This window comes from Scatophagus argus, chromosome 1 (genome assembly GCF_020382885.2).
Source record: "Scatophagus argus isolate fScaArg1 chromosome 1, fScaArg1.pri, whole genome shotgun sequence".
In the NCBI taxonomy this organism is placed as follows: Eukaryota; Metazoa; Chordata; class Actinopteri; family Scatophagidae; genus Scatophagus; species Scatophagus argus.
The window spans coordinates 16,754,403-16,768,864 of record NC_058493.1 but is presented as its reverse complement, the minus strand read 5'-3'; the positions used below and the strand labels follow the sequence as shown (position 1 = coordinate 16,768,864).

The window sequence follows — 14,462 nt, the reverse complement described above, 5'->3', positions numbered from 1 at the left end:
CATCCACCGCTGCTGACCTTGTGTGTTTATATTCTGTGATAAGGTGCAGGTGTCGTGTGTGCATTTAGAATATTCTTTGGCAGTTTGCACTCATACCTTGCCTTAAGCATTCCAACCTTTCCTTGTGTTTTTTGTCATTGTGTTTTTTGGATTTTCTGCCTTGTTTTCTTGGGCAAAGCCTGTTTTGAATTTTGCCTGTTCCTTGTTGGATTTGTTTGCCTTTGTGAACTGACATCATCTGATTTTGACCCTCGTCTGCCTCTCTGTCCCATCAGCCTGTCGTACATTGCCTTTTTGTTATTAAATCATTTGAACTACACGAGTTTTGCCTGTATTGTCTGGATTTAAATCCCATATGATGTTTCTCTGTACACTGCTTGCACAAACAGTTGTGCATGATAACAAATGGCAGTTGCAAAGTCATATGACTGAGACTGGGAAAGAGGGAGAAGATTCCAGGATACTGGACTACACTGGTGTTTGTTGCACCGGTATTGAGTCCAGTGTCTTGTTTCCATGTAATCTACTTGCACAAACTGTGACACAAAAAATGATTAAATGCCATTCACAGAGTAGTGTGAATGGGACTGCTGAGATGGGGTTAATAAGGAAATAATTTGAGCATAATGGATTACACTGGTGTTTGGTGTTAGCTTCCTACAGCTCAACAAGTTAAGACTGACCTTTCACTTTTTGCATTTAATTAAGGCACAACAGTGTGTGTCCAGTTTTTAATGATTTATGTAATGAAAAAACCATACTAAATATTTGGACTATTCCCAGTAAGTATAACAAGTACTGAACAACAACAATAATAATAACAATTAAACATGTTTATATAGTGCACAGAACAGACACAAAACAGAAGCAAAAAATATAAAGATAGAAACTTAACAATTGCCATAAGTACAATAATGTGAGTAAGTAAAGTGTGCACTATACGAGGAGTTCAGATAGGAATGCAATATTTCACAGGAAGAAGTGTTATTCAGCACAGATGTATGATGACCATGGCAGTACAGATTCAGGTAGATATAACATATATTCAAATGTACAATTCTACACACGTCATTAATACTAATAATCATAAATGCACAATCCACAAATATAAAACATTAGTCAGCTGCTAGGCACGAGGTGCACTGTTGTACAAATAAAAGTCTGCTTTATTCAAATAAAAAATTAAAATAAAAAATACATAAATCCCAATGACTGTATATGGATCAAGTAAAACAAGACGTAAATTGTTCAGAACTCTCCTCAGAGCTCTTAAACACGCACACATAATTCCGACGTATTTTTTTACGTATTGCGTCACATGTGTGGGCGTGTCTCGACATGAGCAACTCTGGTCGTCTGGTGACAACAACATGCGTCGTAGGCTGACCGGGGGAATCGCAAGCTAGGTGACGGCGGAGACGGTTAACCAGCAAGGAGGACGGGGACAACAGCTAGCGTCTGCATTTGTCTCAACACAAGCTTCAAGGTTTTCTGACCGGCAGCGAGAAAATAATTTCGTCCAGCGACGTCACGCTGTTTCTGAGTGAGGGTGTCCGGTTTCTCAGTCTGAGGGATTGCGATGCCCTCTGACTTCATCTCCCTTCTCAGCGGGGATCTCGACCTGAATTCTCCCGGATCCTTGTATTCTAAAGGTGACACCGCCAGTTTTGTTGCTCTGTTTGTCCCTCATTTTTAAGTTTCTACTCTGCTGTTGTTGTTTGTGTGAGTGTGTAACTTATCCACCTACCTGTCTTTGACCGTGACTGTTAAATGTGTTGGCACTCTTGACTGTCATAAAACGTTTATCTACAAAGGGCCTCCTGTCACATGCCCGCTGATAATAGCGTACAGTAAAGTTTTCAGCCTCTGTGCGTACGCGCCCACGATGTCATTCACCTTTTACTCAGTTGGTTTAGTTTCCTGAAGCAAGGTGAAGCGGTCTTTATATCTGTTTCTCAAACTGAAGCCCACAGCAGCTGCATGCACACCGGTCCGACCAGTTTACTTTCCCCCTGCCAGCTGAAAAGCAACGCTGTGTATTTTGTGTGGGTTGTTTGAATAGGCTGTCGGTGCTCCCGCCCCCTGAGGCGCCACCGGCTGCCCCTGAGAGTGGCGCTAGTGGGCCCACAAACACAAACTGTGTCCTCATCCCTATGGGAGCCCCCAGGTAAAATAACTGAACTCATGGGAGCAGGTGTAACTCTGAAGAAAGAAGGAGAAGAAGAAAGGAACTCCAGGGGATTATGTGTACCTTAGCATGCTTATCCACAGAAGTTAATCATACGAAAGAGTTTATGCATTGTGTGGAAATCTACTTTTTTGCATCTACCAGTAGAGGAAAGAGGGAAGTCAGTGCCTCATAGCATATTATTAGTGCATTTAGACTTTTAAAGCAGCAATGTGTAAGATAGATGTTTGGTACGTCTCATTCTCATGTGATCAAATGCTTTTTTTGTTTGTGTGACATGCCTGCCACCAGCACAAAGCATTGCTGCAACAGTGATGTTTTTTGTTTTGTTTTTTTTTACACATTGCACCTTTAATTGCTTAGACAATTTCCCAGTTTTGGGAGGAATTCATAGTTGCAGCCAGGAGACACTGTACACTGCATTTCACTTTAAAGAGGACTGTCTCATGATGAGGACAGTCCCAGATATGTAAAGAAAAGGAAAACAGGGACAAGATGCAAACATAAACACTGATGATACAAAATGTTTCTAATCCACCTGTCACATATTTTTCCCCCACAATATTAAAAAACAATGAAAGTATTAAAATAATCACAGTCTCTGATCAAGATTATTAAAAGGTAGTGAGTCTCAGTCCTACCACATTATTCAGAGATCAGTTGGAAAAATAAAAATGAAGCTGTTTATTAAGACCAGTTTTGATTACCCAGTTTAATCATATCGGTGTTACTTTTTGCTCATCAGAAAGCCTGTTACGTGTAGACTTTCATCAGTATGCACCATAGAAATAAGCTGAAATTCCACTGAGATCTCAGCAAACTGTAACTTGTTCTTTAGTCTGCCTTATTTGCTTACTGAACACACTATTGTGTGTTTGTGTCAGCGTAGGTGACTCTGCTGTGAGTGAGAGGTGAAGTCAGTTTTGCTTCTTGTCAACCAGACCAACTCTCCTGCTGGTTGTCTGCAGGATTAAACATCTTGTTGAAAAGAAAAATCCCATTCATCATTTAATTCCTTAAATTTTCAGTGTTGAAACCTCATACCTCGCACTAGGATGCAAAGGAGTTATTGACATGATGTAGAATAGATTCTAGCAGCAGTTTTATTGAGTTGTTTTGTCAGGCTGTTTTTTCAGAAAGCTGCTTTGGTCGGCTAAACTATTATGAGGAATGCATATTTTTAGTGTACGAGCAGTCCAGGGAGTTCTGAGGAAAAGCGGCTCGCTTTAACAATGGATAGGAGTACCAGTCATGCTACATGACTGTGGGTTAATGGACATCATAAAATTTCTTCTTTCCGCCAGATTCACATCAAATGGGAAGAATGTTGTGTCTTTCCCAAAAGTTCTATCAAACCCGACCGCAGCTCTTGAAATAGTTTTGTATTTTTCATATTGACACCCACCAAAGCCTGGTCAATCATTAACTCACTGGCTGCTCTGTGTGTAAACGTGGGCTTAAATAGCACTCAATTAATATTGACTCTGCTGTGTTAAGCAAACTTAGTGGCATGCGCTCAAAAATACTTGATTGCCTTGAAAGCTTGTTGATATCTGATGATGAAAGGAAACAAAAACATCTGAAAAATTAGGGAAAAACGTGTTCATAAATGTGCCGGTTAGGTGAGTGTCTTCTCTGTCACATACATCAGTAGGTGGACACTCGACATAATGAACTCATGACTCAGGAAATCAATGTAAATGTCACAAGATAGAGATGTTTAGTATCCAGAACGTTCAAACACTCATACACTGATTGGCTGCGGCCAAAACAAAGTCACAAGTGTGCAGTAAATACCTGCGGAGGTGATATTGACCTGGGCCTGATTAGTCTTTTTACTGAGGTTTGGTTAGTGTTAATGATTAATCGAAGAGATTTAGAAGAAGGTAAAGAGGTGTGAGTAATTTGCATCATTACGTTTGTTTCTGACAAAATACACAGTGGATCTATCGACACGTACCCCTAAGCATACGGTACATGCTGTGACTAATTCATAAGCAACTTACTGCTGGATTTAATGAAAAAAAGAAATATTACAGTTAATATTTAACATACGGCTACAATACGATTGGACACATGCTTCAAATGTAAAAATGCTAGAAAAAAAACAAAACAAAAAAAACACCCATTTATTGTGGTCAAAACCCTTTAGTAGGATATTCTTGACATGTTTAACAAAATCTAGAACAAAAAATCTCTTGTTTGCTGAAGTTGTGCCTTCTGGTTATTTCTAAGTGATTTTATTGCCAAGAGAAGAGACTGTGCTATTTTGGTAATATTAGTATTTCATTTTGTGTCAACATTTGTGGATGTTGTACCCCTAAACTGTAAAATATGTATATTTTGTGTGTGACAGTTTCTTTTCTTAGTTTGATATCAGTTTTGTACTATTGATTGCTCACTAATGGATTTTATAATCCATGGGGAAGTTATCAGCAAACCCCTAAAACTTCTAAAATACTACAGATATGTTGCTGTCAGACATGTTTTCTGTGTGAGAAATGCAGCAGACCTTTGTCTCTTTGGCCTGTTTTAGGTTAGCAGGTCAGTTGTCTTTTTGCTTAGCCTGAAGCAGCCATAAACACATGTCAGCTGTTGAACGGAGTTTATTTTCAGAGTGAGTGTTACTGTGGAGGAGGGGATCGTTTGCTTCATTTCTGCACGTCAAGCTGAATTTCTGCCTCTCCATTAAAGTGTTTCAGTCATGTAATGTCTCCCACATCATAACGGATCTACAGTCCAGCAAAGTATTTCTTTATTTCTCAAAATATTATATTTAGTATTTTCAGATTTAGCTGGCGTAGTATTGACACGGTGTCTTTGCAGTCTAAAGGATGAGTGATGGCGCCTTAATGCTTTTGCGTTCAGTCAACATGTGGAGAGTTTCTCATACTCTTCTGTGAAAAGCCCAGAGCACCCGTGAGATCTGACATCCACCCTTTGTGTTTCTCTCCAAAGCAAGATGATTCTGAACTGAGACATTAAATATTAAAGGTGGTGAATCTTGGCCGACGGGAGGCTTACCACTGACGGATGAGAAGCAGCAGTTAAGGTGTCAGCAGCTCGTAACTCAGCCGTGGCCTGCACATTGTGTTGTACGCTGCCAGGGTCTTTCCTGGATCAAATGGAGGGAAAGGTGTCACTTAAAGTGAGACCTACTGGACTGTCATTTATTATCATTTGTTATACGAAAATATAACATGTGTGTGAGCCTACCTGTCTTATAGGAGGCACAAGCTTCTATGTCCGTGGAAAAAAAAATAATGTGGTGTTAAAACATGTTCTTTCACAGACCACTAAATTCACCACCCAAAGCGATGCTTTACTCTTACGTTATGGTCCTTTTTTGTAAGAATACTGAAACACCAGGAACCAGAATACTAGCATCATGTAATCCATTATACAAGCCTTACAATAAACCCAGCCTTTGTGAAGCTTATCATATGAAGTTTTTGTTGAGACTGTGCCAGAGAGCTGTTGATTCAACTCTTTGGACTTTCTGAAGGCTGAATATTGTCATAGTTTATTGTTTGATTGTAACATGTTTTGGACTGAAACTAGTTGACCTTTACCATCTGTACTCCTGCCATCCCTTTGCAGACAGTTGTCCTTTTATCTGTGCGCTACACATCTACTGGTAACTGGCTCATGTATCATCCTCGGCCCTTTCGTTCTTCAGCCTGAAGTTTCCCATTCCCGACCAACAGTCAACATTGTTTGTGTGACCACCATCATTCCTCAACCTCGACCACATGTTTATTATTGTAACCAAGACAACGATGTCCCCAAACCTTAACGAAGCAACGATTTTAAGCCAAGCCACAATGTTTCCCTCAACCTAGCCAAGATTGTTGCCTAAACACCAAACCTTAACCATAGTGTTGTCACGTTATCAGCTCTTTTTCAACAGTGATTTGTAATGGCATTGGAAGGCACAGGCAGAAGATAACGTCCTGCTGACGTCCAGTGAGAAAACACTTTTATGTGACCTTCAGACATGTATTTTTTCATTTCATTTCAAGGGTTGTTACCATTTGTTCTGTCTGAAAACCTAAAGATATACATTTTACTATAATGCATAACCAAAAAAACCCAGAAAATTCTTATATTTGAGAACCTTTAACCATTAATCAGTTACCAAAACAATTCCCGATTGATTTCTGTCTGTCAGCTAATCAGTTAAATGACTGATAGTTGCAGCTTTAAAGCTATGTGCTTCTACATTTTTCAGCCACAGTTCCCTTTTGGGTCTAATCCCCTGCAGCTCCCTTTTGGTTTAAGTGTCTCTTTTTTTCAAAACCAGTTTTCATACACTTTGGGTTTGGGTACATTTTCCACAGGAAGCAGGGTGCGAAAAGAGAGTGTGAAAATGTCTTCAGGTGTTTTATTTTAGCTATTTTAACTATGACTGCTTTGTGACACTGCAGAGGTGATTCAGATTTATGAACCATGCTGGTTTTCTGTAGGGGATGGGACTGTTTTTGTTGACCCTGTTCTTGCTTTTCATGCAACCTGTCACATCACAGGGTCTCCTCTTAGAGACTCAAGCAAGGAGATATTTCATGACCTCCAGAAATGCCTTTGCAAGACAAACCATTCTACACTCTCAACTAGCATCTCAATATCCTGTGTTTCCATTTCTTTTTTCTGTGGCATCTGCCGCTTCCTCGGTAGGCTGGCATGTTTGGAATGAATAGAAACACCTACCTGGCCAGTTTCCCCCTGCATCCTGTCATTGTTGGTATTCTTCCTCACTGTCTTTATGAAAGTGACGCTAAACGGTTTGGATATCAAGAGAGGTAGCCTAGTGGGGCTGATTTTCATGTGAAACTCATATTAAACTCTGTCAAAATAGACTTCCTAAAAAATCTAGAGCGCGACAAACGGTTACAAGGCCGCACACTGCTAAGGTTTTTTTTATGAACTGTTTCAAACAGTCAGGAGCTACTGGAGGCCTGCTTAACACCTAACTGTCTTCAGTCCTTTTAACCTTGTGTAGTTGCCCTTCTGTAGTTTAATTTAAAAACAAAGGTCACGTTCGCCTCCAGCCCCTGCACACAATGGCGTCTCTTGCCTCAGGACAAGTTGAGACAAGTCAAGGTGAACTGCATTCTCTCCAGAACAGTTTTACATATGGTGTACTTCAGAAAACAACAGTTATGGTAATCATTTGAATTATCAATTAAGTGCATGCATTTTTTTCAGTCATTGCATTGCATAAATGCAATTACAGTGTGTCAGTACTGTTTTGTCTCCTTGGTGCCACTCCCTCATATATCAGCATTTGGCCAAGAGGCAATTTTCGTTTTTTTCTTTTCTTTTTTTTTTGCACAGTTAAATAAGACGTCACCAGCAGAAATCACATCGTTCATCTCGTCTCCACAAGTTGCAACACGCTCAACTTTTTTCTCTTTCTGCTTCTCGTTGCTTTTGTTTACTCAGCGCGTAGTCTGACATAAATCCTGTTTTAGCATGGGAAGTAGTGAGCTTGTGATTTATTGGAGCATTACTGTGGGGACATTTTTACTCAGATGACATGCACATCCATAGACAAGTGCCCTGGATCAAAGGCTGCTCATAAAACTGCACTTAGCCATTGCTAAGAGGTATTGCTCTTAAAATGACTTTTTTATTGCATCATTGGTGTTTTGAGTTATAAAGCATCCTTCCAGTAGGAGTTGTGTAATGTACATTTTTCCATGACCAGAAAATGACAATAGCCCAACTCTACCTGTTGTGATCCCAACATGAGCTTTTTTTTTCCATTTGTATCTTCAGCGAAACAGTCTAATAAAGGCCACAACAGTTCTGTTCAGTTCTGTGTCCAGTCCAGTTGTTGCAGTTTGCCTGACTAATCGGCAGACATTCAAAATCTTTAGCCTCAACACCAAATTGTGTTAATTAATGTCTGAAGGTGTAGGATCAGGCTCGCTCTAGCATATATGTGGAAATTGGGAAGTGAGGACTGAAAGGGCAGCCAGTAAAGGAGCATGTTAGTGTTTTACCAGGCCTGAGCACACCTGCATGGCCTGCCACTTTTCTCTTTAAGGCTGTGATAGTTTTGAAATGGCTTCTCACTTTTTCTCACCTTCTGCTGTTCTATTGTGATTTTCTGAGTATCTCGAAACCTAAACAGACCTTTCCAGTTCACACTAAATGTTGATCCATTGCCAGCCAGTTTATCTGTTTGCTCCCACTTTCTTATCACTGGAATCAACAGCAAACCATCCCTTTGTGCCACAGATCATTTTTAAATTGCATTCACTGTGACTGTAGATGCCCTGTGAAAACAATGATTCTGATTAAAGATTCTGATTGTTTTCATGAGTAATTGTACAAACAGTCACAGGGACAATCCAGTTCCCTATTTATGCACACACAAGTTTTCAGCCATACAAAATGTCAAGCCATAAAACTTTTTCCTTCACCAGTCCTTATCATTTTTCACCTTGACATATACCTTGTTACCAGGCTGTGTTTGTAAAGGAAGCATTTGGCATTATTGGCACAAAGATTGGAAACATGTGGAGCTAGCATGGCTCTGTCCAAAGCTAATAAGACTCGCCTACCTCTAAAGCTCCCTAACACATCAGATATTGTTTGCACAATCTGGACAAAAACTGAAGTGTAAAAATGACAATTTGACATTTTACGAGGGGTCGTGTGTCAGACCGTTTCTTGGCTGGGATCATTAACTTCCTGGAGTCTCAGCAGCTCGTCAGCACCAGGAAATCATCTGACACTTAAACCTGTAAAACATTCTTAGCCATCACTTTGTATATTAGGTTTGGAATTAATTAAATGAGTTTTAGAACAGCTGGTTGTTGGATTTTATTTCATTCTGACAGTGCCATCCTCGCTGCTTGTTTTCAGTTTTTGTGCAAAGCTAATGTTTACTGTAAAGACATAAAGAAGTTCAGTTTCGCTATGTATGCTGGGTTCAGAATAAAAGCGGTTAGCAGGGCGGCTTGGTGATGTCACACTGTGTAGTGTATGTGTGCGTTGTTGCAAAAGGCTCTTCCTGTTGCCTCAGCACAGTTTTCCTGTGAGTCGGACAGAAATGCCTGTGTTGGCACGCCAAAAAAAGTTTGTTGAGCTGATCTACTATTTTGTAGGTTGTTAATATTTCTTTGTGTGTGTGTGTGTGTGAGAGAGAGAGACCTCTGATTCAGATAAAAGCAGACAGTCACTTGAGGTTTGATTTTATTGGAGGCGTTATGCAGAAATACATTCCAGTATCTGTGTGTTTTTGGTGAGCGTGCATGTGTGTGTGTGTGAGAGAGAGAGAGAGCTTGCGTGTGTGTGTGTTGTTCTCTGTAAATAGTTTGAATTCCACTGCTTTCTGAAGTCACGCTTTCATGTTAAGCTCTGTGTCTCTTTTTGAGTCGACCGATAAACACAGAGCCAAAGGTCAATGTGTTGTAAGGCATTATTTGAACCGGGATCGGCCTTTATTTTTCCCTCTTCTATTCACTCCCAAGTAACACACACACACACACACAGAAACACTGACTTCATTACACTGCTGTGAGCTGGGTGGTTTGGCCCACACAAGAGCCTCAGTGGGCTGTTTTGTAAAGTCAGGATAGTGGTGGTTGTTTGTTGAAAGAAAGTCGTGTAAACTGATGCCTGGAGGTCGTTGCTGATCACTTCAGGATTAGCTGACCTGATAAAGCTACACACCACAAACTCTGAGCCTGATCTAAAGGCTGATTGGCCTTCACTTTCTCCAATAAAAAATAACATTATTTTATTTTATTTTTTTTAAAGAAGCTGTCAGAACTTGGAACTTATTGAGATTCTCTTAAGTAAAAGCTGAAATAAAAGGTATTTACAAAAGCCAAAGCCAAACTTTGTCACTACCAGACTTTTTATTTGGGGTTGACCTAATTAGTAAGAATTGCATTCTTTACTGTAGCTGCTACAGACTTTTATACATATAAAATGTATGTGGTTTCCACCAAATGGCCTAATATATACATATATATACATTTTCAAGCCATAATTTGCTTTGGTGTTTTTGTCTTTTAAATGCAGGTCAGGGACTATGAATTGATATTGTGAATTGCTCACAGTGTCCCAGTAGATTAAGCAACCTTTACTGTAAGGTCAGCACAAGGTGGTTAAAGGCATACTGTGCAGGTTGCTGTTTGTAAATGCACCAGTAAACGATTCTGGAGAAACACAGCACATTGTTGAATTTTATTCCCTGGTCGTCAGATAGTCGCCAATCAAAATGTCAGTGTTTGATGACCTGGGAATGAGACCATCAAAAATCATCTGCCTTCAGAATCACTGACATCTGGAAAAGTCCCAAACACAGGATTATTTTTGTATGAGTCTTTTAACTGTATTTTAGGAAAATCCTGCGCAGTATACTGTTTAAAGCTGGAAAAAAATGCTCAAAATAAAAATATTGAATTATGCACATTGCAAGCTCTTTTAAGCCTGGACACTAAACATTTTTAAACATTAAGTATATTAAAGGCATCATTTTGCACCCTGCTTCAGAATGGAGGCTGAAGAAACTCAGATTGAACTGTAAAATTATGCAGTGCTGAGTGAAGATTTTGTTACTAGCCTTTTTCCTCTGTTTTTAAAAATGTGTACTGTCAAACTGTAATAAGAGAAAGTTTCCTGTCAGGTTGACAGGTTTCACGGCCATCCAGGCTGCCAAAACAAAGAGCACAGATGCTCAGATTACAACACACACAGATATTACTCCACTATGTCTTAACATAGCAAATAGCTGTTTTCTGCTTTAATAATGTTGAAATTATTTTCTATTTCACCTTTGAAGATTTCACAATATACTCTTGCTATCATTCTCATTTCTTGGCTAGAAATTCTTCTGCCTGTCAAAAGATCAAACATGTGGTTGTTTTACATTACTGACACTACGACTAATCAGCTACAGCAGCACCGCACAGGCACAATAACTGTGATTTCACACCTCTTCTCTAATGAATTTCGTTATTCTCTGTTTGTTTCTTCATCAGGTGGTCATTTTATCACATACAGCAAGGGTTTCATGTTCCTGCCTGAGTGCAGTAACTTTTTAAATGCAATGATAAGACTTCAAGTCACAATGGGTAACACTGTAAGACTTTTCTGTCAACACATTTAAGTCCTCGTGTCTGTTGTAATCATTTGGATTACTGACAGACAGTCACAGTGTGATGTGATCTGTATTCAACTGTAGCTGATTATGTTCGGAGACAATTTGTATTTGAGTAAATATATAGGTGAATCATTTAAGCTGCATAAAAATGCCCTTTACATACTTAAATTATGACCTTTCTGTTATCAGCCTTCAATATCTGTATTGACCTGCATAAAGTGTTATCAACCCCTCTATACTCACCTCAGACTATTTGAATATGACTCACGAACTGTGACCCTGATGATGACAAAATCTTACCATAGATGTTGATTACCTCAGCAGCTAACATTGTATGATAAATGTTTACAGCTCATGTCTAAATAATGCAACAGTAGTGAATGACACATGAGTTCATATATGAAATATGAAGGGCTCAGTATTAAGAATTTCTGAGCATTAAGGATAATCTCCGTGTCCCAGTGTCCCCAGTTCAAAATGTTTCCTTTTGAATCAGTGTTTGGCGATTTGAAACACCACATAAAGCGAAGAAATGTTTTGACAAAATTGGGCAGTGTTATCAACATTACAGACAGGCCATGCATTACTTGACATGTCGTCATATTACCTGTACTTACCTGTGTCCATGAACGAACGCTTCTTTGTTGTAGCAAGCTGTTTTGCCGCCCATTGTTGAGCAAATACTTTGTGGCTGCAGAAGTAATGTCTGCTGAATGTTTTCACTTAACTGCTCTTAAGCTAACCTTTCCTCTGTATCACACTGTCTTGGCATTTTCACAATAAGCATACTTCTTTGGCAGTTTGTCCAGCTTGTAAATGTAAACTCAGTTGCTAGTTTATTTGCCACAGCCAGCTAAAACTATTACAGTATAATACTATAGTCCTGCAATAAATTTTGAAGGTTGCAATGTTCAGTTTTTGTTTAAACTGATTCAGAGAGGTGTTGAGTCAACATTTGGTCATTTCAGAGGCTGTACTTTGTGCTTCTGTTGAATTGTAGTGTTTTATAGTGAGAGGTGCTTTTGATTTTGAGTCTACCTGATTTTGAGTTTCGTTATTGTGACCAGATTAACTTCAGTACTGATGTATGTTGATCTGACAAGGTTGGCAAATTCAGGACATGCACATATACATTTTGAGAAAGAAAGAGTCATGAATGTGCATGTATGGGTTCATTTTTTTAGTATTAAAAACATTAGGTTTAGAGGAGTCAGTAGCTGTGTATTAATTAAGCATGAATGATATGCTCACATTATAAAGGGTATTTTTTTTGGTGTATTAGTCTTTTGCCTCAGTAGTGGGTGGTGACAATCAAGATAACATGTGGTGACATTCTACAGAGATGACTCAGATTTTTCTCACAATGTTGTAATGTTGTTCATGTAATATCCTGCACTGTTATTGCCCAGTTCTTCATTTGTGTTTGAATAATGCTCTGTTCTTTTTTGATTTTCTCCACCTTATCTCACGAGAGACGCTAAAGCTCAAAAGACTTGTCCGCTGATCTGTGTTGCTATGGAGTCCCTGGCAGCCTTCATGTAGGCTTGGCTGTAAACATTTCAGGGTTGTTGTACATGCTTTGCTGCAGGTGCCAGCCCCTTTGCTGTTTTTTTTTTTCTTTTCTTCTTCTTCACTGCTTGGGATAATGTCCAAATGTACTGACAATGTGAACATAATTTTATTTTTGCCATCACTTTATGTTCAACAGTATTTTTCCCAGTTCAATAATATAACAACTACCTTGTGTAGCCTGGACTTTTCAGCTTAAGTAAGTTATTCTGTTGCTTCATTTCTGCTTGACAGGATTCCACATGACAAAACCACTAACCTGTTGAGCAAGTCGAAGTACAGAAAAGGGTCGGGGAGCACTGTAAACAAGACAGAGAGAGGGGGAGAGAGGTAGATGGAGTGGAGGAGGGGGACAGAAGGGAGTTAAGTCAATCACTCAGCCAAAAAACCAGTGCCACGCCCCAGGTGCCAGGGCTAGTAAGAGCAAGCAGCAGGAATGTGAGGGAAATGAATGGGAGTGTAAGTCCTGCCATTCACATGGTGAGTGCTTTCTTTTTTCACCTTAAGGCTGCACTAGTTACCATATAAACATATCTCAGGATATGGTGAGAGTATAAATAGCACAAATATTTGACTGCAACGATATCTACCATTATGCAGGATTTCTGACGGGATTTTAAGTGTACGTGGCTTGTTAGTCATCCTCCTGTTTACGCTGCACGTGAGCGGAAACTGAATTTGTGAAGCAGTTAATGAGGCTAGCACATTTCAGCTCTGTTGATATTTATCTAAATGTATTAATAGCATGAGTGGGTGTGATCCAAACTAACCACATGAGCGTTGTGTCTGTCAAAGTGAGCATTTTTGGTCAGGCTTTAATCTGTGATGATCACAGACAGCACAGAAAATGAAAGGTTTTCCTCCGTGGTCTGCACAACATGACTGCAGTCTAAAGTTAAAATCCAAACATCACATGGTGTGTGAGTCAGTTTATTTCCCAGCTAACGAGGCTGGCCTTTATAATTTTTTTCATCCTCTCCTGTGTGAAAGGAACAGTGTTTTGTCACATGTAAATAAATAATTGCACTCTGTCTGCTTACGAGGAAACAAATATGTGGTGAAATAAGAACATTTTTCAGTCTTTAAAAACGTCAGGGGAGTGTGGAAACACTTTGAACAGGCCAGCCAGTGATTCGAGACCGCTGCTCTGAGAGAAGAGTACATATTTTCTGTCTGTGTGGTTGGCAGTCTGTTTACTGGAAGGGTTGCTCACTGAGAGCACATGTTGCTGCATGTGCAGTCAGCCAGTGAACCCCTAGAAGACTGTACAGTTTGAGTGTAAATGCAGGGGCAGAGAAAGTGTTTTTGTAGAGGTGGTGGTGGGGGGCGTTTGTGTGCATGTGCATGCATGTGTGTCTGTGATTTTGTTTGGAGAACTTAGCAAATAACCAGGAAAACCACACTAGAATCCTGTGTGTATGTGTGGTTAAGTGTGAGTTATATGAGTTTGTTGAGTCCAGATTTAAGCTCCCTTTCTGGGAACCTGCATTCCCTGCTCTTCTAAAGCGAGATGTAAGAGACTGGAGGGCTTTGGGAATGAAGAGGCATGAGCTGGTTTCAGTGTGTCCCAGGTTTGTCTATTGT

At 39.7% G+C, this 14,462-nt stretch overlaps 1 protein-coding gene across 3 annotated transcripts in view; it reads left to right on the top strand.

Annotated features, from left to right (window-relative positions):
* The first annotated feature begins 1,325 nt into the window (after positions 1–1,325).
* nfat5b (nuclear factor of activated T cells 5b) overlaps positions 1,326–14,462 on the top strand; it is a 31,031-nt gene continuing 17,894 nt past the window's right edge. Inside the window, exon 1 of one of the 3 annotated variants that reach the window (XM_046387266.1) lies at positions 1,326–1,652. In XM_046387266.1, the coding sequence (XP_046243222.1) occupies positions 1,580–1,652 (73 nt within the window). In that variant the 5' untranslated portion in view covers positions 1,326–1,579. Of the gene's footprint in view, positions 1,653–12,968; positions 13,359–14,462 lie in introns of those variants that run through there. The other 2 variants (XM_046387257.1, XM_046387274.1) reach the window with 2 other exon arrangements.